The sequence below is a fragment of the Podarcis erhardii genome (assembly GCF_964252035.2).
Source record: "Podarcis erhardii genome assembly, chromosome: 5".
Taxonomy (NCBI): domain Eukaryota; kingdom Metazoa; phylum Chordata; class Lepidosauria; order Squamata; family Lacertidae; genus Podarcis; species Podarcis erhardii.
The window spans coordinates 92,512,671-92,539,675 of NC_138509.1; the positions used below are offsets into that span (position 1 = coordinate 92,512,671).

A 27,005-nucleotide genomic window follows, 5' to 3' on the forward strand; every position below is an offset into this window, starting at 1 on the left:
AAAAATACATTAAAACATAAGTCATTAAAAACTTCCCTAAACAGGGCTGCCTTCAGATGTCTTCTAAATGTCAGATAGTTGTTTATTTCTTTGACATCTGACAGGAGGGCGTTCCTCAGGGACGCCGAATCCATTATCACAGAACCCTTTATCAGGGTTGTGGGAACATGGAGAGGAGGCCCATGGCTAGTGGATACCCTGTGAAAAGAACACGATCAATTCAGAAAACATCATGTCCCTTATTTCTAAGGGTTCATATTCTCATTTTAGGCTTCAACAGACTTTGGCCCTATAGAGATAGGTGGTGCCATAAGTAAAATGGATGTCCTCCTCAGATCATTCACTAGAACAGGGATGGAAAAACCTGTGGCCTTCCAGTCGTCGTGGCCTCCAACTCTCATGAGTCCGAGCCAACAAGGCTAATGGTCATCACCAATGAGCAGAGCTGTATTCTAGCAAAATCTGCAAGGCTCCCCATCCTTGCACTAGAATTGAAGTGGATTTTCTGTTTCCTTCTCCAAAAAACATTGGCTAAGGGATAAAGCAGGGGTAGTCAAACACTATTGGATAACTCTCTTTGGGCACAACCTTTGGCTGTGTTGGCTAAGGCTGATAGGAATTGGGCGACCACTATCATCTGGAAGGCTTATTCTAGTGATAATGTAAGGTTGACTAAGAGTGAATAAATAGCCCAAGCTAAAAGTACCACCTCTCTGTATCTAAGGGACGTGATAACAGCTCCAGATATCAAAAGGACTGCCTTTACAACACTATCCTTTTTGAACAATGTATTCACCATCTAAGGATCCACCCTCTGGGTCACCATCTACGAAGGTTAAAAGGGCAGTCACCATCTACTAAACACTTTTCCAAAAGAGGGTGCCTATCCTGTAAGGGATGAGGGAGGTTGGAGTCTAGAAGTTGGGCTTTCCTTACACCTCCATTGGACATTTAAGATAAACATGGCTTTGTTTATAGCTTTTATATCTGGCTTTATAAATCTGGTACTTCAGGGACATATGTTCATAGAAAACAAATCATTCCTATGTGGAAAATATAGGGTGGGGGAGAGGAAAAAAGGAATACTGTCAGGCTTTGGGGAATCGACTTCTCCCCCCCCCCATGGCAGTAGATAAGAAGATCAAATGAAAGGAACGTCTTACCACTTAGAATCTTTAATAATCACAGCGAGAGAACAAAGAACACATTTCCTAGAAATGGCAGTCCCTCCCTCCTCCGTCCCTATTAATCTACGTCACTTCTGGGTCCTGTAATCTGAGCTTGTACCCTCTGTGCTTTCTGTTCTAACACTTTCTGAACTCTCTGTGCCTTTGGAGAAGGGGGGGGTGAATGCTGTACGGAGACTGTGAATCTGTTAACCAGAGTGGTGCATGCTCTAGTTATCTCCCACTTGGACTACTGCAATGCGCTCTACGTGAGGCTACCTTTGAAGGTGACCCGGAAACTGCAATTAATCTAGAATGTGGCAGCCAGACTGGTCACTGGGAGTGGCCGCCGGAACCACATAACACTGGTCCTGAGAGATCTGCATTGGCTCCCAGTATGTTTCCGAGCACAATTCAAAGCGTTGGTGCTGACCTTTAAAGCCCTAAATGGCCTCGGTCCTGTATACCTGAAGGAGCGTCTCCACCCCCATTGTTCAGCCCGGACACTGAGATCCAGCACCGAGGGCCTTCTGGCAGTTCCTTCATAGCGAGAAGTGAGGTTACAGGGAACCAGACAGAGGGCCTTCTCGGTAGTGGCGCCCGCCCTGTGGAATGCTCTCCCTTCAGATGTGAAGGAAACAAGCAGCTATCCTATCTTTAAAAGACATAAATTAATTATATTAATATATTAATATATTAATATTTTAATATTTATTATCTCTCTCTTCTAGTGTTCCTTCTGCTAGCTGTTCCCCATCCAGTATTTCCCAGCTTCTGCCTTCGGAACTAGGCCCCTCTGCAAACCACTGTTCTAAATCTATACTGTCCTCCTGCTCCTGGGAAGATTCAGGAGCAGGGGGAGGGGGTGGCTCCCATCATTCTTCCTCAGTGCAGCCCTCTTCTGCACGGTCCCTGACAAATTTTGTGTTTTGAGGTGTGTGCGCTTTGGGGTCTATACATTCCTTCTGAAACCCAAGAAACCTTGTGGAACAAAGTATGTCCCTATGTAGGAAGGGCAGAGGTTCAAAGAAGCAAACAAGCATGAGATGAAATCTTTCATGCAGGCCTCTTCCAGACTGTGGCTATTTTGCAAGTGGGATTTAACCCAAACCAGCACATTTAGGGTGTGTTATTAAGTTAGATTCAGCACTCTTGTGCAAGAAACTCGCTTTCCAAAAAGAAAAGGGGAGACCTTTTTGCGATCAGGAAAGTGCACTTAAAAGTGTGGGATAACAAGTTATTGCTGCAAGCTCGCAAACAAATCAGAATGAATGCTCAATAAACAGCAGACGTCATATAATCTCTTTGCAAACTTTGTGCAAACAAATCAATAGAGATGTCGTTTGACAGCAGCCTCCATAAGAGAAAAGGGAAGGTGTGAGCTTAGGAAGGACAGATGAATCCAGGCACTCAACAGTTCTTTCCCTCTGTAGGGTTTATAAGCACTTGGTTCAAGAGTATGAGCTTAATGAATACAGAAATAGGAGAAGCCTGTGCGAGCTTGACTGCCTGGACCTAACTGCCTGTGTGTGTGTGCTTTTAATGTATTTTTCTTCTTCTTGGTTTTAGTGGGTGGGTGGTTGGGTGGTTGTAAAATTCTATGAGTTGCCTGCAACAAGAAGCAGCATCTAGTAAATTTAAATAATAATAATAATAATCCCTACCTGAAAGAAGAGGCTGTCTCCACATTGTCTCCAGAGAGCTTCCGACCGTGGCTTGTTTTGACAATATTTCTCATATATTTGGAGATCTTCTTTCTGAATCAAAAAGAAATAATAATAATAATAATAATAATAATAATGTTAAACAACAAAAAATAAGCAACCGAACATCTTCTTTCCCAAATTATTTATTAAATTAGGTGATTTGTATACCACTTCATCTTTCAAATGAAATCTGCAAGGAATGGGTGTGTGTCATAATTCTGCCTGCCTTCTAACCATGGTTAGCAAATAGGAAACCAGGCTGAGGAATATGCGCTTCCTCTGCACGGCCCCTCCAGCAGACTAATGTCTTCTCCCCCGACCTCAACTCCCTTTATAAAGTCCAGTGTCAACCACGGCTAAGGCTAACCAGTGTTCCCCTTAATTCAGATCTGAACCACATTCATATCACAATTTCAGAGCCTGTTTGAGGGGAAATCTTGGCTAGCCTAGATGCCACTTTCCAAACTACACCAAACAGGTTTGTGGTGATGTTCCCAGCATGTTCACCCAAAATAATTCTTAATCAGCCTGCATTTGCAGCACACATTTAAAGCACCACTATAGCAGTCATTTCTTCGGCCAAAATGGGAACTAGAGTTTGCCATTGGTGCTACAGTGGTACCTCGGGTTACGTACTTAATTCGTTCTGGAGGTCCGTTCTTAATCTGAAACTGTTCTTAACCTGAAGCACCACTTTAGCTAATGGGGCCTCCTGCTGCCACCACGCCGCCGGAGCACGATTTCTGTTCTCATCCTGAAGCAAGGTTCTTAACCCGAGGTACTATTTCAGGGTTAGCGGAGTCTGTAACCTGAAGCGTCTGTAACCCAAGGTACCATTGTTAGGAGACCCCTAGTCCCCTCACAGAGAACAAAACCCAGAGGGGTTTAACAGTCTATCCTTGATCCTTGGGAACTCTGAGAATCACATCTATGTGCAGGAAATAGGGGTCTCTTAACAACTCTAAGCACCCTTAACAAGCTACAGTTCCCAGGATTCGTTGTGGGGAAGCCATGACTGTTAAGCAGGAATAGAAGTACTTTAACTGTGTGGTGTGGATGTAGTCAAAGGAAACAGCCACTCTGATGAAGGCAGTCGTTTTTATTCTGGCCTCCACAGGCTGCCGGAACATGGGAGGGGGTCCTGCTCCCACAGCCACTATGAAATAATAATCCTATCATTCTATCATCATCATCAACAACAACAAAATCATTTGTGTGAAGATTAAGATAAAATGGTGCCTGGGTGCTACATAGACATATTTATAATTTTGTGTTTTATGAGAATCATATGAGGATTTTTATTAATGTATTTGACTTTCTTCTTTTCTGTAGTTTTTTTCCTGTTGGATATACTGTTTTTAAAATTCTCTTTTAGTTTAGTTTGAATTTTAATAAATTTGGTTTAAAAACCTTTACACAAAGAATCTCTCAAAGTGAATTAGGGTGGATCTACACACAGAGAAAAAAACACTCTAAATAATTCAGAAATTAAATTGTTATAACAAAAGAAAAAAATGCTATGGAAAAGAGCTTAGAAAAAAAAAATTGCTCTCTGGTGCCACCCGGCATTGCAAGTTTACAACACATTCAAAAAGCTGTTTCTTGACTAATGTAGCTGAGTCCTTACAGTACCATAAAATACAAGGCAGTTAAAAACCAAACCGCATGAAAAAGTAAGTAAAAAAAGAACAAAAAGGCTAAAAAGGCTAAAAAGCGCTTGTCCAATACAGTGGTGCCTCGCAAGATGAAAAGAATCCGTTCCGCGAGTCTCTTCATCTAGCGGTTTTTTCATCTTGCAAAGCAAGCCCATTGACGGCTTAGCGGATTAGCGCTATTAGCGGTCTAGCGGCTTTTAGCGGCTTATCGGCTTAGCGGATAAGCGGCTTAGCGGCTTAGAAAAGGGGGGGGGAGGGAAAAAACCCCGCAGGAACTCGCAAGACATTTTCGTCTTGCGAAGCAAGCCCATAGGAAATTTGTTTTGCGAAGCACCTCCAAAACGGAAAACTCTTTCGTCTAGCGAGTTTTCCGTCTTGCGAGGCATTCGTCTTGCGGGGCACCACTGTAATACTACCAAAAGGACGGTTATTTAAACCTTGCATCACAGCAAATGCCAGAATCACACCAAGGTACGGCCCAACTTTAAGAACACCTAGAAAGCCCTGGGAATGCTTCAGGACAAAAAGCAGTGCTCATTTTCTGTCTGAAATCAAGTTTGTCGTTCACAGCCACAGATGGGGAACAATCTGCGCCAAAGTAGACAGAAGGCCGTCTTGGTTAGAAGCAGCATGAAACACTCTGGGAAAGGAGCCGTATAAACAGAACCCAGCCTCCTCTTTTCTGCCAGCTACTGCCTCAAGAAAAGAAGAATCTTTCAAGAGCGGACATGTCTCCCTCAGCTTGGATTTTTTGTGCTGTGTCAGGGAGAGCGCGAGAATCCAAGAGAATTACATTTTGGGATGAGCACCGGGCCCCTCTTCACTCCTTGGAAACAAAGCTTGAATTGTGGCCGAAGGTTGGCGCAGATCGTGTCTTCGTGCCTCAGCCTCACCATTAAAACAGGAATGCTTTAATGCTTCAGAGAAGATGGTCAGAAACAAAAAAAAAGGCTATTCCTCACAGGAGCTGCAAGGATTTCACAAGTGAGCAATTCTCGTTGCCTCTGCAAGATTTATAGCCTTGCCCAATTTATGAGGGACCATGTTAACGGCTTTTTTTAAAAAAAACAAAAAACCCAAACACAACACCCTAATTTTTCTTTCCCCTCCATGGAGAAAAATAGCTGTACAGTTTCTGCTCGCTGGGCGAAGACAGCGCACGGGACTTTTAAATACACAGCGCATCAAAATTAATGGTCTGGTTTAATGCAAAATTAACAGTAAATTTGTTTCGGGAAATCTAAATAACTCATCGTGTTCTCTTCCATGCTTGACAGACCACAAAAGTAACCAAAGCAACGAGGAAAATAAAACCAAGCAGCTCCACAAACACAAAAGGCAACGCGAACCAGATCATGTCTGTGATTCTGATGCTTGCAGGTTTCCAGCTAGATTTGTTTTTTCTGAGGGTTCGGTTCCTCTGCAGATAGAATCATAGAAGGGACCCCGAGGGTCATCTAGTCCAACCCCCTACAATCCAGGAATCTCAACGAAAGCATCCATGACAGATAGCCATCCAACCTCTGCTTAAAAACCTCCAAGGAAGGAGAGCCACCCGAGGGAGACTATTCCACTGCCACGCGGCTCTTACGGTCAGAAAGTTCTTCCTCACGTTTTGCCGGAATCTCCTTTCTTCTAAACAGAAGCCATTGGTTCGAATCCTACCCTCTGGAGCAGGAGAAAACAAGCTTGTTCCATCTTCCATATCAATTTTTTTCTCAGCCTCCTCTTTTCCAGGCTAAACATACCCAGCTCCTTCAACCGTTCCTCATCAGGCTTGGTTTCCAGACCCTTGATCATCTTGGTTGCCCTCCTCTGCACATGTTCCAGCTTGTCAACATACTTCTTAAATTGTGGTGCCCAGAACTGGACACAGTATTCCAGGTGTGGTCTGACCAAGGCAGAAGAATAGAGTTACCATTACTTCCCTGGACATTATACTTCTGTTGATGCAGCCTAGAATAGCTTGAGCTTCTTTCTCTTTCTTTCTTTCTTTCTTTCTTTCTTTCTTTCTTTCTTTTTACTGCTTCATCACACTGTGGACTCATATTAAGTAGTGGCCCACTAAGACTCCAAGATCCTTTTCATATCTACTACTGGCACTCTTGAGATTACCTGGAGAAAGGGTGGGGTGCAACTTTTAATAACTAGATAAATAAACTAGCAGAAGGCAATGCATGCATTTTTCGGATAAATGGTAAAGGTAAAAGTAAAGGACCCCTGACAGTTAAGTCCAGTCGTGAACAACTCTGGGGTTGCGGCGCTCATCTCGCTTTACTGGCTGAGGGAGCCAGTGTTTGTCTGCAGTCAGTTTTTCCAGGTCATGTGGCCAGCATGACTAAGACGCTTCTGGTGAAACCAGAGCAGCGCACAGAAACACCGTTTACCTTCCCGCTGGAGTGGTACCTATTTATCTACTTGCACTTGACGTGCTTTTGAACTGCTAGGTTGGCAGGACCTGGGACTGAGCAACGGGAGCTCACCCCATTGCGGGGATTCGAACCGCCGACCTTCCGATTGCAAGCCCAAGGCTCAGTGGTTTACACCACAGCGCCACCCGCGTCCCCTCGGATAAATACAATTGAATAAAATCAATGTGCTAATTCCCTTCAAACTGTTTTTTAGACTGAAACACAAAGGCACTTATTGCTTATGGAGCAGCTTAGAGAAAACCCTACAGAGCTTGCTGTTTATTTTGCAACCTTTTTAGTTGGTCCTAATAAAGGCATGGCCCTGTCATTTTATTTATTTATTTATTTTAAATGCTATTGGACCAATGCAGGTACAAACATTTGATAAATAATTAACTTTAAAGCTTTGCTTTTCTGGTGCTCTTTCTAGCAAAATCAGGAATTATCTCCCTGATGTTAATTTCTCTTGCAGGTACACACTTGACGGAAAAAAATATCCTTGCCCCATAGAGCTATGTAGACCTCCTTGCATGTTAGTTGCAGGATTTATGTATGTATAAATAACACCAGTGAAGATAGCTCATGCCCTTTTCCAGAAGTAGGTTTTTTCTTTCTTTCCCAGAGGCAAGATATCACATGGAAAATTCTCTGAAAAAGCTTGTTTCTGAAACAGACATCTACTCATTTATATTTGGGTTCTGCAGATCCTACAAGCTGCATCCCAGGAATGTCTGCCTGGGTTGTTATGATGCCCTGTCCCTCACTTTGACCGATTTTCCTCGCTGTGCACACGGAACGCTGGAGCTGGTGGTTTTGAGAGATGATGTCACATAGGAAAAGCACAAATCTGTGTATCTCAAACCGCCCAAGCATATTCTCTGAGTCTTCAGCCTGGGACAAGCAATGTAAGGAACATTGCTTGTTCTGCTCTAATACTCCTGGTTGACTCCAGCAAATATAACAAGATCTGTAAAGCAGATTACGTGGAAATAAGTTTCCGTAAATATAGTCAAGCACGGTCAACAATGTAGACTCAGTTTCTTTCCTCGTAGTAATATGGTTCAATCCTGAGCTGGGCCCCTTGGAATCTCTGGGACCCTGTAAAATGTACCCCCACCACTATGCTTGTGTCATGGCTATTATTGTTTATTTTTATTATTTAATAAATTTGTATACCACCCTTCATCCGAAGATCTCAGTTGACCGAGGAAAGAGCCTTTTTAGGAAACAGTGTCTGTTCTCCCCAATTCTAGTTCCTTCGTTGTCAATTTTTAGGTTAGTTACGACCTTTTAATTCCCTGAGTCTTTAATGAACCGGGATATGTCTAGTATTTGCTGAAAATGTTTGCACAGCCTGTTTTATTTGCTATGTTATCAGTTGTATGCATAGCTGTCAACTTTCAGATTTGAAAATAAGGGATCAGCAGCCTCACCTGTCCGGGGGACAGTCCACGGGATACAGTGGTGCCTCGCAAGATGAAAATAAGTCGTTCCGTGAGTTGCTTCGTCTTGCGATTTTTTCGTCTTGCGGAGCGCGGATTCCCCGGGTATTAACGGTTTTACGAAAAAGGAAGCAAACCCGCAAGACGTTTTCGTCTTGCGAAGCAAGCCCATAGGGAAATTCGTCTTGCGAAGCACCTCGAAAAACGGAAAACCCTTTCGTCTAGCGAGTTTTTCGTCTTGCGAGGCATTCGTCTTGCGGGGCACCACTGTATCTAACAATCCGGGATAGCAGTGGGAAGCAGCGGAAACGGCGCTGGAATAAGGGAATTTCCCACCAAAAAAGGGAAGGTTGACAGCTATGGTTGTATGTATTTATTTAATTTGTATGTATTTGTAAACCACTTAATATTTAAAATCTCTGAAAGTAAAAACCCCAATAAAACAGCACCATAAAAACATGCTGCTTTCCCCCCAACCGGCATTCATTTGATTAAAAACAAACAAACAAACAAACAAACAAACAAACAAACAAACAAACAAACATCTTTGTTATATTAATACACACAATAGAGGATTAATGGAGTCCATAGGACTACTGAAGATGACTAGCTAGCAAGTATCTCATTTGCTGGGGAAATGACAGGCAAATGGTCCACAATGCATAGAAAATACGCTGAAACTGTCTTAGAAGACGGGATCCATTTTGGAAAATGGGCATGATTTTCTCTTCCACCCTCCACATGGTGGGGACCAGATGGAAAGGAGGACAGGTAGTGTAGAACTTGTTGTGCCCAGCTGCACTAGATGAAACACAATTTTTTACACAATAAAAATAAAATAAAATAAAATAAATAATAAAATAAATAATAAAATAAAATAAAATAAAATAAAATAAAATAAAATAAAATAAAATAAAATAAAATAAAATAAAAATTTATTATTTCTACCCCGCCCATCTGGCCGGGTTTCCCCAGCCACTCTGGGCAGCTTTCAACAGAACATTAAAAACAGAATAAAACTTCAAACATTAAAAACTTCCCTAAACACGGCTGCCTTCAGATGTCTTCTAGAAGTCGGATAGTTGTTTATTTCCTTGATATCGGATGGAAGGGCGTTCCACAGGGTGGGCACCACCACCAAGAAGGCCCCCTGCCTGGTTAAAAGCACAGGGGGCCAGCCTTCTTTTTCACTTGGCCACCCTAACACCTCTTCCTTGTGGGGATGTGGAGACCCAGGTGTCTGCAAGAGGAACAAGAGGCTGTAGCTTTGATAGAGACTGAGTAAAGACACAGAGATTTGGGTCCTGTAAACATCTTCGGGTGCTGGTTGATCTGATAAGAGATCCGACATCAGAAAAGTTACATGATCTGCTCAACCTGTTTTTAAGTAAACACAAGCATTACAAAATGCCAGTAAGTCTCCAGTTTCCTCCTTCTGAAGGAACATAGGGAACAGTCTTATTTTATTTATGTATTTATATCCTTTCTTTTTCCCTGACGGGACTCAGTTTGTTTGTTTAATTTGTATATTGCCCTTCATTCAAAGATCACAGGGTGGTTCACAACTCAAGGCGGATTACAGATAAAAAGAAGAACTGCTAAACACATGGGGGTGGGATCATTTATTTAAAAATTTTAACAGTGACAGAATTAAAACTATATCCATATATAAAATCTATAAAAACAAACAGATAGCTATAATTAAAGCAGCCCTTTCTTTAAAAGCAAACAGTTCCCCAAGGCCTGTTGGAACAAGGTCTTCAGGAAGAAGTTTCAGTCTTCTACTGAGTCCATCTAGATCAGTTTTGCCCTCCCCACTGTGGTTCCCAAACTATCCCCCGCCCCACCATGGACCACGTGAAAACGGCTGAAGTCTTGGAGAGCCACTGAATGATTTTTCTGCCTGTTGCAGCCATTGCAATGCCCTGTGCTAGATGCTGCATGGTTTTTAATTGTATTCTTACGGAGATGCCACAGAACAACTGAATGAAGCTTTTGGACCCCAGTTTGGAAAGCCCTAGCCTACACGGATTGGTAGTGGCTCTCCAGGATTTCAGCCAGCAAGTCTCTCCCACCCTACTTGAAGATATTGCAGATTGGACCAAGGATCTTCTGTGTGCCAAACAAACGCCCTACTCACTGAGCAACAGACCTTCTAAGCCAGCCATGGTCCAGCACTGCACCCCTGAAGCTTATCACCATTCAGAGAGATGAGGCTCATGTTAACATCACGTGTACTTACATACACAGATACATGTAAGTATGGGACCAGGAAGAAGCTCTACTCAGGGCTAGGAAACCTTCCCTAGGTAAGAGGATTGAGCAGGCATTTAGCTTGGAGGTGATTATAAGGTTTGGGTTTAGCTCTACAGTGGCACTTCAGGTTACAGACGCTTTGGATTACAGACGCTTCAGGTTACAGACGCTTCAGGTTACAGACTCCGCAGAGACATCACCTTGCCAACAAAGGTCCATACAGTTAAAGCTATGGTTTTCCCAGTAGTGATGTATGGAAGTGAGAGCTGGACTATAAAGAAGGCTGATCGCCGAAGAATTGATGCTTTTGAATTATGGTGCTGGAGGAGACTCTTGAGAGTCCCATGGACTGCAAGAAGATCAAACCTATCCATTCTGAAGGAAATCAGCCCTGAGTGCTCACTGGAAGGACAGATCGTGAAGCTGAGGCTCCAATACTTTGGCCACCTCACGAGAAGAGAAGACTCCCTGGAAAAGACCCTGATGTTGGGAAAGATTGAGGGCACAAGGAGAAGGGGACAACAGAGGACAAGACGGTTGGATAGTGTTGTCGAAGCTACCAGCATGAGCTTGACCAAACTGTGGGAGGCAATGGAAGACAGGAGTGCCTGGCGTGCTCTGGTCCATGGGGTCATGAAGAGTCGGACACGACTAAACTACTAAACAACAAAAACAACCCAGAAATAGTACCTCGGGTTAAGAACTTTGCTTCAGGATGAGAACAGAAATTGTGTGGCAGCAGTGGGAGGCCCCATGAGCTAAAGTGGTACCTCAGGTTAAGAACAGTCTCAGGTTAAGAACGGACCTCCGGAACAAATTAAGTTATTAACCTGACGTACCACTGTACAGTGTATGCTCGGGTTGCGAACATTATCTGTGCGGGATGCACGTTCGCAACCTGCAGTGTTCGCAACCGGCAGTGGTGCGCCTGCGCGGGTTGCGATTTGGCACTTCTGCACATGCGCAAAGTGCGATTTAGCGATTCTGCGCGTGCTCGACGTCCGAAACCCGGAAGTAACCCGTTCTGGTACTTCCAGGTTTTGGAGCGTCCGTAACCTGAATAAACACAACCTGAAGCATCTGTAAGCTGAGGTATGACTGTATTTATATATTAATTCCCACTGCAAAAAGTCCCAAAGCGATTCACAACGAAAGTAAAAATGCAATCGTAAAAATCTAATAATAATAATGCTTCTTTGTTTGTTTATTTATACCACACCTTTTCGACCGACAGGACTCAAGGCAGCTCACAGATAAAAACAAGAACTGCTAAAACCATAAGCATGTTAAAAACATCCCTATCACAGGGATGGGGAGCTAGATTCAGCCAGCGAGTCAGATCCTTGTCTGCTCTTCCCTGTGCATCAAGTTTGACACTGATGTCAATCTGTTGTTGGCATCCGTCTATCTTAGGAGACAATGGAGGGGTGCGCTTTTGGGGGTGAAGTCAGACCATTGGAGAGTTACAGCGCCTGCTGTGGCTGCAGGGGATGATAAGGGAGAGAGATGTTTTGTTGCAGCTGGGGCAGATGAAGGCGTCTGGTTTCACTGTTAGAGATGCACCATGGCATTTATTCTCTCTGTGATCCTCTCTGTGCTTCCTCCTCTGGTCACTGCTGTGGACACACCACCTGACTGTCTGTCTCCAGGCACTGCAGTCGTCTGCAAGGGATTCCTACACAGCAGGGTTGATGTTGCCAGCCTTCACGTCGTGTATGCAGACATCTTTGTAATGCGGGTTTGGTCTGCCAACAGGCCTAAAACCTGCTCCCCATAGAGGACATCCTTGGGGATCATGCCATCTTCTGTACACATGACCAAGCCAGCGTAGACGTCGCTGAGATAGGAGTGTGAACATGCTGGGAATGTGGGCTTTGTTTGAAACTCTGTCCTGCCATGTTATGCCCAAAATCTTCCTGACGCAGCACCCGATGTCAAAATGATGTCAGGGGCAAAGGCACTGCTCTGTATCTAGTGGACTATGTTTGCCTAAGCTTCAGTCTGGACCAAGGATCTGAACCCACGTGTTCTGATTCAAAACATGATATCCAATCACAGAACGTTTCAGAATTTGGGCTCCAACCATTGGCCCTTAAACTCTTAAGTTATGATTCGCAGCTTGGGAGTTTAGACAGCCAATCACGTTGAGAGTGGCCCATCAAAAATGTATACATTATTACTTGAGTGGCATACAAAGGACGAAGAAGTTAAATCAGTTATGATTCAGTGGGCCAAAGATTTTGGTTATAATATACAATTTGATGAGTGGATAAAATTGTGGAAAGAAGGAATGAAATTCACTGCATGCACTACAATAAAAGAAAATATTATGAAAATGATATATAGATGGTATGTAACACCAGTGAAACTTGCTAAGATGTATAAAGTTAGCAATAAATGTTGGAAATGTCAGGAAAAAGGAACATTTTATCATTTTATCACATGTGGTGGGAATGTAAGAAAGTGAAAGGTTTCTGGGAAATGATTTATAATGAGATGAAGAAAATGTTGAAATATACTTTTGTATGTTAAGAAACCAGAAGCATTTTTATTAGGAATATTAGGGAATGAAATTAAAAAGAAGGATGTGAAGTTATTTAGGTATGCAGTGACAGCAGCTAGAATTTTGATGGCCCAGAAATGTAAACAGGAAGAAATGCCGACGAGGGAAGAATGGAGAATGAAATTGATGGAATATGCAGAAATGGACAAATTAACGGGAAGAATTTGGAACCAACGCGATCAGAGATTCACCGAGGACTGGAATAAATTTACAGAGTATATCAAAAATTTATGTGAGGAGCAATTAACGCTTGTTGGCTTTCAAGAAGCTCTGTGAAAATGATTGGTAGAAATGTTGCTTAAAAGATATGATAAGATTAAGATTGTTAAAGCGCAATATAAATTTAAGAAATGTGAGTAATTGTGATAATATGGAAAATTGCCAGATAGGCTGAGGGAAGCCTAAAAGATGTATATGTTAGAAATGGATGTTAAATATGGATAGAATGTATATTGGAAACTGAATAAAAATTAATTATAAAAAAAGAGAGAGTGGGAGTGGCCCAGGCCTTCGGAAATGTATATAAGCAGTTGCTTTGCCCCTGTTGTCCAGTTCTGCTCGTTCAATAAAAGTTCTTGTGGTTATCACTGTGTCTTGCCTTGTGGGAGCATGCTTAACGCTTCAGGCACCATATTATGCAAGCCCTGATGGCTAGTGAACTGCCAGCACTTAAGAAGCACTGGACACGGGTTTTGCAGGTGCCTGCAAACCCCCTTTGGCGCAGCAGTGTCTACCTCAGCCGAAACTGGGAGGTCTGGCAGGCTTAATTAGCCCCCTAGGCCGGAGGTTGTCTCCATCTGCACAGACACAATATAGTTAAAGATAGCAGAGCCCTATTTTTAAAAGCAAGCTGTTCTTCCTAGGCAACATCGTTTTGCAGAGCTGGAGTTTCCAGTCCGAGCAAGCCTTTGTCCAGCCTTCCCATGCTGTTCCTTTCTCTGTCTCTAGCAAAGCACTTGTCTCTGGCTACGATGAACGGGGAAATCCAATATTCCGCTGAATGAGCAGGAATACACTGGAACTGTCTCACTTCAATGAAACAACAGTTGCAGGCAATTCTCTGCATTTTTTGCCGTTTGCGCACAAAAGGAAGGAAGGTTTGTCCTTCAGAATTCTCTCTCTCTCACTCACACACAGACACACACAGAGAGGGGGGGGGGCTTCTATTAGTTTCTCAAAGTGTGCAGAAGGAAATAAGAAAAAAAGGGGAAAGGAGATAAATGAATCCAGACTACATGAAAAGGAGATAAATCATTCCATACAGTTGCCAACTTATCAGAGTTGGGGGAGAGCAGTATGGTCTGCTCATTGGACGTAACAATTTGTTTATGCATTTAAAATTTAAAATAAATAAATATCCACGCTTCTGTGGAGGTTTACAAAATCAAAACAAACCCCACACTTAAAAAGTGACATATTAAAACAATAAAAGTACACTGAGGATGCAATCTTATGCTCACATACCTGATACAGTAAGTCCGACTGAACTCATTGAGTCTTACTTCCAGATAGATAGATAGATGATAGATAGATAGATAGATAGATAGATAGATAGATAGATAGATGATAGATAGATAGATGATAGATAGATAGATAGATAGATAGATAGATAGATAGATAGATAGACAGATAGACAGACAGACAAATAGATAGGGTTGCCCCGTTAAAATATGTTGGAAAGTATGGGAGAATAACAATGCCTTTGCCTGGCACTGAAAGGAAAACAGTGTTGGTGCCAGGCAGGCCTCTCTCTGACACTGGAGCGGCACAGGTGGGGTGCCACCACTGAGAAGGTTGTACGAAGAGCAGGTTGGTCTAGGCCTAGGGAATAGCCTCTGGATCTGCGAAAGCCAGCAGACTGCCTGATGCTTGGGACTAGCACAAAGAGAGTGTTATTCTCATCACCCCCATCCTTCTTGTGGTCATAGAATCACAGTTATAAGGGACCACAAGTGCCATCTTGTTCAAGCCTACAATGCAGGAATCTTTTGCCCAACATGGGGCTTGAACCCATAACCCTGAGATAAAGAGTCTCATGCTCGACCAACTGAGCTATCCAAACATGCCTGGCAGGCTCCAGGTTTCTGGGGGCTCTTGGTCTCTCCCCTCCTTTCCCTCCCCTCCTCAACCCTCTTGGTCCTGCTCCTAAAACTAACAATATGACGGGGTGGGGAACTTTTGGCCAGCCAGATATTTGCAGAACTACAACTCCCATCAGCCCCAGCAAGTAGGACAAGGACCAAGGATTGAGGGAGTTGTACTTCAGCAACATTTGGAAGACGAGGAGGTTCCCCACACCTGCAGTATGGCACCCCCTGTTTCCTGTAGTTGCTACCAGTAGCAGTTACTGGAACCATGCCTAACAATGCAGCAATAATCCTGCGCCATGAAACTTATAAAGGAGGCAGTGAGAGATTTTATTTTCTTGGGTTCCATGGTCACTGCAGATGGTGACAGCAGTCACGAAATTAAAAGAAGCCTGCTTCTTGGGAGGAAAGCAATGACAAACCTAGACAGCATCTTAAAAAGTAAAGACATCACCTTGCCAACAAAGGTCCGTATAGTTAAAGCTATGGTTTTCCCAGTAGTGATGTATGGAAGAGAGAGCTGGACCATAAGGAAGGCTGATCACCGAAGAATTGATGCTTTTGAATTATGGTGCTGGAGGAGACTCTTGAGAGTCCCATGGACTGCAAGAAGATCAAACCTATCCATTCTTAAGGAAATCAGCCCTGAGTGCTCACTGGAAGGACAGATCGTGAAGCTGAGGCTCCAATACTTTGGCCACCTCATGAGAAGAGAAGACTCCCTGGAAAAGACCCTGATGCTGGGAAAGATGGAGGGCACAAGGAGAAGGGGACGACAGAGGACGAGATGGTTGGATAATGTTCTCGAAGCTACCAGAATGAGTTTGACCAAACTGCGGGAGACAGTGGAAGACAGGAGTGCCTGGCGTGCTCTGGTCCATCATGTCACAAAGAGTCGGACACGACTAAACAACTAAACAACAACAAATGAAACTTATTCCTAATATTGGACAACTTGCATTTTTTAAAACTGGTTCTGTAATTTCAACAGCTGCCTGACACAATAATGTAAATGGGGGAACTTTTTCCGGCAGAAAGATGCATCCTGGGAGAAGCTTCACAAGCTACCTGTTTATATCAAGCTGCAATAAAATGAAAGGATCATGATCAGTGCAGGGGGTGGAAGGCTGGAGTGGTGCAGATCAGATAACCGTCCCTCACTGTATTTATTTCACAAGCTCGGTTAAATCATTTATGGTGCAAAACAGCCTTTATGAAGATACAGGATGACAAATGCATCTATGCTCACGTTTCTCCCTGCAAAAGTGAGGGTTGTCTTTTAGCACATTGCATATGAAGTCCAGACAGACAGTCTGCAAGTCCAATTTATACATTGTCTGATGCTGCTTTTGTGTAAGCAGTGGGACCCCTCACGATAAGAGTTGAGAACAGAAATCAAAACGCAGGTCACACAGCTGACCACAGACCTTTCTTGCAGCCCAGTGTGACAAGAGACGTCGTCAACATATAAAGCTTTCCACACAGAAAAAGGAACGCACTGGTGTCATCTGTGTGAATGCATGCAGTGTACCAAAGCCCTGGCCATGTTATTCCTGCAGGGGTGGACTGGATGACCCTCAGAGCCCCTTCCAACTTGACAATTCTATGCTTCTATGTTACTGCCAATTAGTGTTCTGCATTAGAGACAATCCCTCCAACATATGCAGTAGGAGCAACAAAAAAAGCAGTGTGGGGCTCAGGGGCATAGGATGGGGACGGCAGGAGGTGGGGGCAGTCCACCCCAGGTTCCATCATGGAGGGGGGTGACAAATTATCAAGGAACAATTACTGCCCCACTTGGGCGGTTCATAAAAAACTTTTTTTTTTTTTTTTTTTTAGAAAATGCCTGCTCCAAAGGTCTTACCTTACTACACTAGGATTTATATAGCTAAATATGAAATTTCATGCATATCAGTTAATATCTTGACCCTCCTCCACGAAAATAGCTCTTTACTTGGCCGTTTTCCTGTCACGAAGGCTGAAATTTCAATTCAGTGGAGCACTTATTGTTCCCAACCCTAACCTTGCAGAAAGCCATCTAATTAGACTTCAATTTGGTTTTGACGTGTTTTTAGGAGGTAATTTAATTGTTTGATTTTATACCAATGTTATGTATCTGATGTTAGCCACCCTGAGCGTGACTTCGGCTGGGGAGGGTGGGATATAAATAAAAGTTTTTTATTATTACTACTTATTATTATTCCTTTGTAAGAAAATATGAAATAACGTAAAACCAATTTTGCAGGCAAAAAAAAAAAAAATCAATTGGGGGGGTGACAAGAAATTTTCCGCACCGGATACCAACTGACCTTCCTACTTTCACGCTGCCTTTTAAAATGCTGGGCTCCAGGGGCCGGCCTGGAAGGATGTACTCTGTGCTCCTGGCAGGTGAATAGTCCTGGTGCAACAACAGTGCCGGATACCCACGCATCCAGGTGATGTCCTGGATGGGGTGGGGGGGGGCAGCCAGTGACGCCTTAGAACATATGGGCCCAGCCTTGTGTCAGCCCTGACAATCTGGCTAACGGCCACTTGACTGCTGAGTGACCAAATGCTGCAGAAGCCTAGTTCACACACCTGTCTCACAAACCAGATTAACCAAGCAACTGACATTCACTTACTCTTTTTAAAAAACACCGACCGAGAAGCTCTGGGTTTTCAATGCAGTTTTCCAGCTCTTTGAGGAAGATTCTGGAATGGAGATAAAAGCAAAAGAGGCATGAGGAGAACTTATGTCATTCTGCATTTGTATGTCAAACCCCCATCTGGATCCAGGCTTGGTGGGAAATATCTACCAGAAGCCAATTGCGTATATTGTAAAGGATTCTACATCATGTTTGGGGGCCATCCTGCTATTCCCCCTCCTGCTGGCTACAAATGATGGGAACTGTAGTTCAAAACACCCAGAGAGTGGTCTATAGGAGGGGTCAGCAAACTTTTTCAGCTGGGGGCCGGTCCACTGTCCCTCAGACCTTGCAGGGGGCCGGACTATATTTTGAAACAAAAAATGAACGACTTCCTATGCCCCACAAATAACCCAGAGATGCATTTTAAATAAAAACACACATTCTACTCATGTAAAAACACCAGGCAGGCCCCACAAATAACCCAGAAATGCACTTTAAATAAAAGGACACATTCTACTCATGTAAAAACATGCTGATTCCCGGAATGTCCATGGGCCAGATTTAGAAGGCGATTGGGCAGGATCCGGCCCCGGGGCCTTAGTTTGCCTACCCATGGTCTATAGCTTCAGCCAAGGGTGATCAGAAGTTAGCCCTGGGGACTGGTGCTGCAAGATGATTGTTTGCAAGGCAAAATTATCACATATCAAAGGCTGCAGACCCAAGGCACTGCATCCATGTGGGCTGCTCCACAACTTCCATTTTAAAGCACCCATGTGTGGTCCCAACAGAACAGCATGTCAGGAAGTGTGCAAACCTGTTGTGGAATTCATAAATCTCTGAGAGGTTTCCAAAAAGAACTTCTTTCTTGTTTGACACTGCCGTTGGGATCAAGTGAATTAAATCAGGATTGTCCATTTCCGATACATAGCCCTGTTTAAGATAAGAGGGGGGAAAGAGTTACATGGTGAGAACAAAAGGGTAATAATATAGGTTAGGATGTTGTTATTGCTGCTGTTTTGCCAATTAAGAAAAGCAATGGTTTGCATATAAAGCTCAACCATGAATCTGAGCAAAGCATCACACCCACAATCTATAATAATCTAATTTGTAATAATAGTATATTGTTATTACTATTATTGAATAGTACATCCCTATTTTCATCGGAGAAATGTTGGAGGGTATGTGAAAGCTCCCTCCCATCTGTCTTCACCCTCAGTTTCCGCAAATACTCAACTTACCTCTATTATGCTTTGAAGTTCCTCTGCATAAACCCGTTCTGTTTCTATCAGTTCATTTATTATATGGCTAAAGAAAAGAGAAAGATGAGAGAGAGATTTATAGTAGTTTCTTCGGCTAAACCGTGCTTTTAAAATACATGTTGCTTTGCAGAAGGTGAAGTAATAAATTTAAATTCAAGGCTGAGCATTGCACAGTATTTTAAAAACATTATACGTAAAGGTAAAGGACCCCTGGATGGTTAAGTCCAGTCAAAGGCAACTATGGGGTCGCAGCGCTCATCTCGCTTTCAGGCCAAGGGAGCTAGCATTTGTCCACAGACAGCTTTCTGGGTCATGTGGCCAGCATGACTAAACCACTTCTGGCGTAACAAAACACTGTGATGGAAGCCAGAGGGCACGGAAACGCCGTTTACCTTCCCATCGCAGCAGTACCTATTTATCTACTTGCACTGGCGTGCTTTCGAACTGCTAGGTTGGCAGGAGCTGGGACAGAGCAACAGGAGCTCACCCCGTTGTGGGGATTCGAACCGCCAACCTTCTGATAGGCAAGCCCAAAGGCTCAGATATCCTGCCTTTCCCCTCCCGCTTCAAGGAACCCAAGCCTCTTCTCCATTTTATCCTCATAACAACCCTGTGTGGTGAGGTTGTGAGTCAGTGAGTGGCCCAAAGTCACTCTGTGGGTAGCTGAGTTGTGACTAGAATCTCAGTCCAACACACTAACCACTACACCACACTGTTGATGCAAAGTACTCCAGATTTGGAAGTAGCCAAAGAAAAGAGAGGATCCCTTTTCACATTGGGATATAAATTCTAGATCCTGTTCTGCCATGCCACATCCAATGAATTGATCTATATTAAACTTATTGGTCCTTTAAAAAAAAAACCCAACGTAACACAGAGCATCTTACAACAATAACTAAAGAGAATACATTAAAACCAGCATAAAGCAAAACATAGGAAAATCTAAAACAGGTTCTCCCCCCTCCCCCCTTTTAAAGCAGGATTAAAAAATCCCACTCACTGAAGGAGGTCACAGATAATTAAAAGCCAATGGCCTGGTAGAAAACAAACATCTAAATTTATGTAATGATGGTGCCAGGCGAGTCTCCCTGAGGAGAGCATTCCATAAGTAGGGAACCACCACTGAAATGGCCTGTTTTCATGTTGCAACCCTCCAGACCTCCTGTGGATTATGGGGAATCAAGGACAAAAGGTTTGGGGTGGTAAATGTCATCAGTCATCTCCCTCTGCAGTCCTGATTGTACCTGACCCTGGCAAATCATTGTTCAGTTTTGTCCCTGTTTTGCCTGGATTTTGGGTATGCCTTCTTAAAACATTTATATGAGTAGCTGGGCCCCCATTCATTGTCAGCACTACAGTGGTGCCTCGCAAGACGAAAATAATTCGTTCCGTGAGTCTCTTCGTCTAACGGTTTTTTCGTCTTGCGAAGCACGGCCATTAGCGGCTTAGCGGCTATTAGCGGCTTAGCGGCTTAGAAAAAGGGAAAAAAAGGGGGGAAACTCGCAAGACTCACAAGACGTTTTCGTCTTGCGAAGCAAGCCCATAGGGAAATTTGTCTTGCGAAGCACCTCGAAAAACGGAAAACCCTTTCGTCTAGCGAGTTTTTCGTCTTGCGAGGTACTCGTCTTGCAGGGCACCACTGTAATTAATACTTCCAGGACTCCCAACACCTTTCTTCACAACAAAGAAACATTAACAAGTGACACAAATAAGCAACATTTCACTTAACTGCATGTGTGCATGTGATCATTTTCAATATGATATGATTTGGCGACAGGTACACACCACCACGATTTAATATAAACAATTCTGCTTTCTGTTTCTTGGACTGGCTCTCTACTTTGTCACATAAATGATTTATCTTACTGTATAATAAATTTGCAATGCGTCATCAGTCTGTTTTCATTGGCTGTTTCCCAAGGTTATAAAGGCAGGGGCAGGGTAAGGTTGCTCTCGTAAAAACAGTGTGATGCTGGGAGGTGGGGGGGGGGAGTGAGCAAGGGCAGGTAAATATAACAGTTTTAGTCTTCTGGTGGGCGGGGAGGGAAAGAGAAGGAACTGGAGAGGGGAAGGTGGAACTGGCTGGGAGTCAAGGGGGAATGAGTGGCAATATAGGAGAGAGGGAGGTTTTAAGCATGGCAGTTTTAAGCCTCCAGTGATGGTGGGGGGAGCCAGAGAGGAGGAGGAATTGGGGTGGGGCAGGTGGAAGGGGCTGGGGTTAAAGGTGGGATTTGTGGTGCTATGGAGGATCAAAAGGAGGTTTGGGGATGAAAGAAGGGGTGTGTGGGTTAGAGGTAGAGAGAGGTGTGTTTAAAGGAAGAGCTGTGGAGGAGAAGGAGGCTGGTTGGTCTGACACTTTTAGACTGAACTGTAAAACTGCCCTGTCAAATCTCCGGGGTGCGGACATGATTCTTGCCCTCATGTCAGTGCACTGCTTCACCCCTCCATGCAAAAAAAATAAAATAAAAGTTAATGCGTTGAGGGAGTTGCAGGGGCTGCATTTCCTGGTGCCCCGATGTTTGCACAGCCAGCTGGCTCTTGCCCCTCTGACCTCCCAGCATAGACCAGAAGTAGGACTTGGCCCCTTATAGTGGAGCCTTTGGGCTCCAGATTCACATGGAGGTGGGTCCGATACATGTATAGCCAGTTCCTGCTTCAGACCTTCTCTGAATGCACCAAGGTCAGAAGGGGTGGAACTGGTTAGGCCCACAGACAGTGGGGGCAGGAGATGGTGGCGTACGAAGGGAATGTGGGAACAGGGCTTGTGGGATCAGACATTCTATTTGAACACCGAAGTTTGTGTGCTTTTTTATATAAGCAAACTGTTTGGGTAAATTGTTGATTCGCACACCCTGCCTCAAAAGCCTATGCAGGGAGATGTTTGCAGAGCAAATGAATGGAGAGGCGCTTGCGGCAAGGGGAGGAAATCGGGTGCAGGCAGCGATCTTTGATAAGGGGGTGGAGAGGCTGCAAATATGCAAGGCAATGATAGTCTTGGGGTTTTGTTGCCAGGAGCTCACTTCCTCAGCAATACTTTATCTTGCATCTGATCTAGTCTTAGGGACTAAGAGACTCTGGGTAGGAAAGTGAAGGGCCCTTTTCACCACTCCTTCCTGTTGAAGGTCATGACGCAGGACAGAGAGGAAAATACTGGAAGTAAAACCACTGGCTGTACAGGTGGCATTGTCATGAAAGTTTTGGCTTCTGGGACCATGGTCTCTACTTCGTTGAGGAAGGGCTTTGGGGATAGATGGGTTGCACCTCAGAACACTTGGGAAGAAAGTGCTTCCTCAGAATCTCATGAACCTGATCAGGAGAGCTTCAAACTAAGTCCTGGTGGGGGGAGAGACAATATTACTTAGTATTGGGGATGATCACCTCATTGATGCACAGGAAACTGGAGGCGGTGCTACGGAAACCTGCTAAAGGGCTGGAAACTACAAGAAGGAAGCAGCTGGAGGAAAAGACTTGTGGTTTCAGCTGTCTCTATACTCAGAGCATGAGTCAACAATGTGGTGCAGCAGCAAAAAAAGCTAATGCTATTCTAGGCTGCATTAACAGAAGTAAATTGTACAAATCAAGGGAAGTAATAGTACACTCTCTTCTACTTTGTTCAGACCACACCTGGAGTACTGTGTCCTGTTCCGGGCACCACAGTTTAAGAAGGATATTGACAACAAGCTGGAATGTGTGTGCAGCCAAGATGTTAAAGGGTCTTTAAACCAAGCCTGATGAGGAATAGTTGAAGGAGCTGGGTACGTTTAGCCTGGGAAAGAGGAGACTGAGAGGAGATACGACAGCCATCTTCAGATATCTTAAGGGCTGTCACATGGAGCAATCTCTTTTTCTCCTGCTCTGGAGGGTAAGACCCAACTCGGATTCAAGTTGCAAGAAAGGAGATTCCAACTAAAACACCAGGAAGAACTTTCTGAGCTGTTTGGCAGTGGAACAGACTTCCACGAGAGGTGGTGGGCTCTCCTTCCTTGGAGGTTTGTAAGCAGAAGATGGATGGCCAACTGTCATGGATGCTTTAGTTGAGATTCCTGCATTGCGGGTGTTGGGTTACATGACCCCTGAGATCCCTCTCAACTCTACAATTTTATTTTTCTAGTAGGCTCTGATTCCAAGGAAGCTGCTACCAAGAGAAGAATAAGAAGAGAGAATGTATATGTTTGTCTTTAAGGCGTCACAATCCTTCTGTTTGTTGTAACAAGGCTAATAACAGCTACCCCTCTGGAATGTGTGTCCCAAGCATACAAGTGTCTGTGCATTGTTGGAGAATATGTTCTGGGAACAGGCAGGGAGGCAGAACTGACAAAGTTAAAAGGGCAGGAGAGTTTGGGGCCGTAGAGACCCACTTTCCTTTTACGGAGGAGCATTGGGTTGGATTAGCGCAGGATGCTGCAGCACAATTACTGACAGCAGTGAGATCCTGCCAACATACAACACCTGTGCTCAGAGACCTGCACTGGTTGCTAATTTGCTACCAGTTTGCTACCAGTTCAAGGTGTTATTGTTAGTATATAAAGCCCCTAACAACTGGGGACCAGCTTACCTTTGAGATCACCTTACCCCACTCAACTGCTTTGATTAGCAGAACCGGCACTTAACAGGTGCCACCTAATACTTGTTCCTCATTTGTAAGAAATCTTTTTGTGTGTGTGTCGCAGCACTTACACTTTGAAACTCCTTGCCTCTTGATATCAGGCAAGCTCATCGCTCTATTCTGTTTGTTGTTTAGTCGTTTAGTCATGTCCGACTCTTTGTGACCCCATGGACCAGAGCACGCCAGGCACTCCTGTCTTCCACTGCCTCCCGCAGTTTGGTCAAACTCATGCTGGTTGCTACAAGAACACTGTCCAGCCATCTCATCCTCTGTCGTCCCCTTCTCCTTGTGATCTTTCCCAACATCAGGGTCTTTTCCAGGGAGTCTTCTCTTCTCATGAGGTGGCCAAAGTATTGGAACCTCAGCTTCAGGATCTGTCCTTCTAGTCAGCACTCAGGGCTGATTTCCTTCAGAATGGAGAGGTTTGATCTTCTTGCAGTCCATGGGACTCTCAAGAGTCTCCTCCAGCACCATAATTCAAAAGCATCAATTCTTCGGCGATCAGCCTTCTTTATGGTCCAGCTCTCACTTCCATACATCACTACTGGGAAAACCATAGCTTTAACTATATGGACCTTTGTTGGCAAGGTGCTGTCTCTGCTTTTTAAGATGCTGTCTAGGTTTGTCATTGCTTTCCTCCCAAGAAGCAGGCGTCTTTTAATTTCGTGGCTGCTGTCACCATCTGCAGTGATCATGGAGCCCAAGAAAGTAAAATCTCTCACTGCCTCCATTTCTTCCCCTTCTACTTGCCAGGAGGTGATGGGACCAGTGGCCATGATCTTCGTTTTTTTGATGTTGAGCTTCAGACCATATTTTGCACTCTCCTCTTTCACCCTCATTAAAAGGTTCTTTAATTCCTCCTCACTTTCTGCCATCAAGGTTGTGTCATCTGCATATCTGAGGTTGTTGATATTTCTTCTGGCAATCTTAATTCCGGCTTGGGATTCATCCAGCCCAGCCTTTCGCATGATGAATTCTGCATATAAGTTAAATAAGCAGGGAGACAATATACAGCCTTGTCGTACTCCTTTCCCAATTTTGAACCAATCAGTTGTTCCGTATCCAGTTCTAACTGTAGCTTCTTGCCCCACATAGAGATTTCTCAGGAGACAGATGAGGTGATCAGGCACTCCCATTTCTTTAAGAACTTGCCATAGTTTGCTGTGTCTATTCTGTTTAGCACCTGCTTAAATCTTTTTCTGTTAGACAAGATTATGCAGATATGGATTAACACCTCCATGTGTCTTAATCAGTCTTGAGCTCATCACTGACTTTAATTCTTCATTAAAATGTTTTAAATTGCTGTTTGTAACTGCTTTTATTGATAATTTTATTGCTTTATTCTTTTTGTAAAGTGCTTTGTTCATTTTTGCAGTCAAGCTGCATATTTTTATGAAATAAAGGAATATAAAAGGAAGATCCCAGGGAGGCGCAACCAAGAGGAAGAACAAAAGATCTGCCCATCTTCCTGGGTTTCCCAGTTGTAAAGAAATAAACAGGGATATGTGAGAGTCTACAGATCAAACCAAAGGAAAATAGCTTCTGTGAGGGTTATAGCGAGGTTGGTTTCAGGTGCAACTGCTGAAGTGCAAGTCTGACGTTGCTTCCAGAAAACCTCTTTATTAAGCATTCAGCCAGATTCATTTGCACAATCATGATGCCTTTAATCTTGTGGGGAGGAAAATATGGGTGCTCGCTTTTCTCCCTGGAAATTCTCACCTGCAGCCTGGTACGGCAGGGAGGCAAGGGGATGAGGACTCGTTATGCATGTTGATGCTTTGTTGTTTGCTTGTATATTTTTATCTGGTATATGCATGCCCTAGAATTGGTTTTGGGTGAAGGGCAGCTGGTAAATTTCGTAAACTATCAAGGATAGCTCAGTTGGCAGAGCATGAGGCCGATCTCGGGGTCGTGGGTTTGAGCCCCACGTCGGGCAAAGATTCCTTCATTGCAGGGGGCTGCATTAGATGATAATAATAATAACAACAATAATAACAGTAATAATAATATTTTTATACCCCACCCTTCCCAGTTCAGAAAACCGGGCTCAGGGAGGCTAACAACAAATTTAAAACACTTAATTGATGCAACAAAAAACAGCATAAAATACAGTATAAAACGTGAATAACAAAAAATTCAGAATTCAAAAACCCTCGTGGTCCCTTCCAACTCTATATATGATTCTAGGAGTGGCATTCAGTGGCACAGTAAATGTGAGCAGCAATAGCAGGCTGACTCTCAGCCAGAAAGCACCAGGGTGCCGGGCTTCTAGAAAGCCCAGTGGGTTCAAAAGTAGCTGCCAAGTGGGAGAGCAGGAATAGATTGGGAAATGGTGGTGAAGTCTCTTGTAGGAACATGCAGAGCAGCTGTTGTTTGAGCAGGGAGGAACTGCGTGTGATTAACATGCCATGGTGTCTCCTCATCCTTATAGCTTAATGCTGATAACAACCAGGGCGCACAAAACCCATCATTTGCCACCTGGTTTCTTAGTAACCCTTGATCAGCAAAACAAAAGGCTGGGTGGTTGTTGTTGTTTAAGAGATAAGTCAGAGAACACAACAGAACGATTGCAACATTTAATTGTCTTGCTGCAGGGATAGAGCTGTGGATGTTGACTTTGTACCCAAATTTGCCCAAATATAGCTATCTGGCATTACCTGTGTGTGTACAAACACGTTGCCCTTGAAATGCACAGGAGCCGGTGGGGGTGGGGTGGTTTCACAGCATGCTTCTGTACATAGTGGTTTGCAATAAAATGATCTAAAGTGAAAGCTATGGTCCATGTTGTTTGTGTACGTGGGTGGGCATGTTTTGAAATGAGTGTGCAATTGCATTCTCTATTTCCCTTTCCCCAAATGTTGCTTCTGCCTGCTCTTGAGATGAGGCTTTGCCTGTGCGGCAACAGTGCAGGGGCTCTCCGACCCTCAATGAACAGCTCACGCCACCAGTCCTTATTATGGGGAAAGCATGGGACGCGGATGGTGCTGTGGGTTAAACCACAGAGCCTAGGACTTGCCGATCGGAAGGTTGGCGGTTCAAATCCCTGCAATGGAGTGAGCTCCCATTGCTCAGTCCCTGCTCCTGCCAACCTAGCAGTTCGAAAGCACGTCAAAGTGCAAGTAGATACCGTATTTTTTGCACCACAACACTCACTTTTTTCCTCCTAGAAAGCAAGGGGAAATGTCTGTGCGTGTTATGGAGGAAATGCCTACGGGTGGTATGCCTAT

General features: G+C 44.0%; 1 protein-coding gene across 6 annotated transcripts in view; it reads right to left on the bottom strand.

Annotated features, from left to right (window-relative positions):
• MCF2L2 (MCF.2 cell line derived transforming sequence-like 2) overlaps nt 1-27,005 on the bottom strand; it is a 233,300-nt gene that overhangs the window by 63,258 nt on the left and 143,037 nt on the right. For all 6 annotated transcript variants that reach the window (XM_081862125.1, XM_081862129.1, XM_081862126.1 and 3 more), the window contains 4 exons: nt 19,152-19,218; nt 18,728-18,843; nt 17,908-17,977; nt 2,831-2,923 (listed from right to left, as the gene is read on the bottom strand). In XM_081862125.1, coding sequence (XP_081718251.1) covers nt 2,831-2,923; nt 17,908-17,977; nt 18,728-18,843; nt 19,152-19,218 — 346 coding nt within the window. The remainder of the gene's footprint in view (nt 1-2,830; nt 2,924-17,907; nt 17,978-18,727; nt 18,844-19,151; nt 19,219-27,005) is intronic.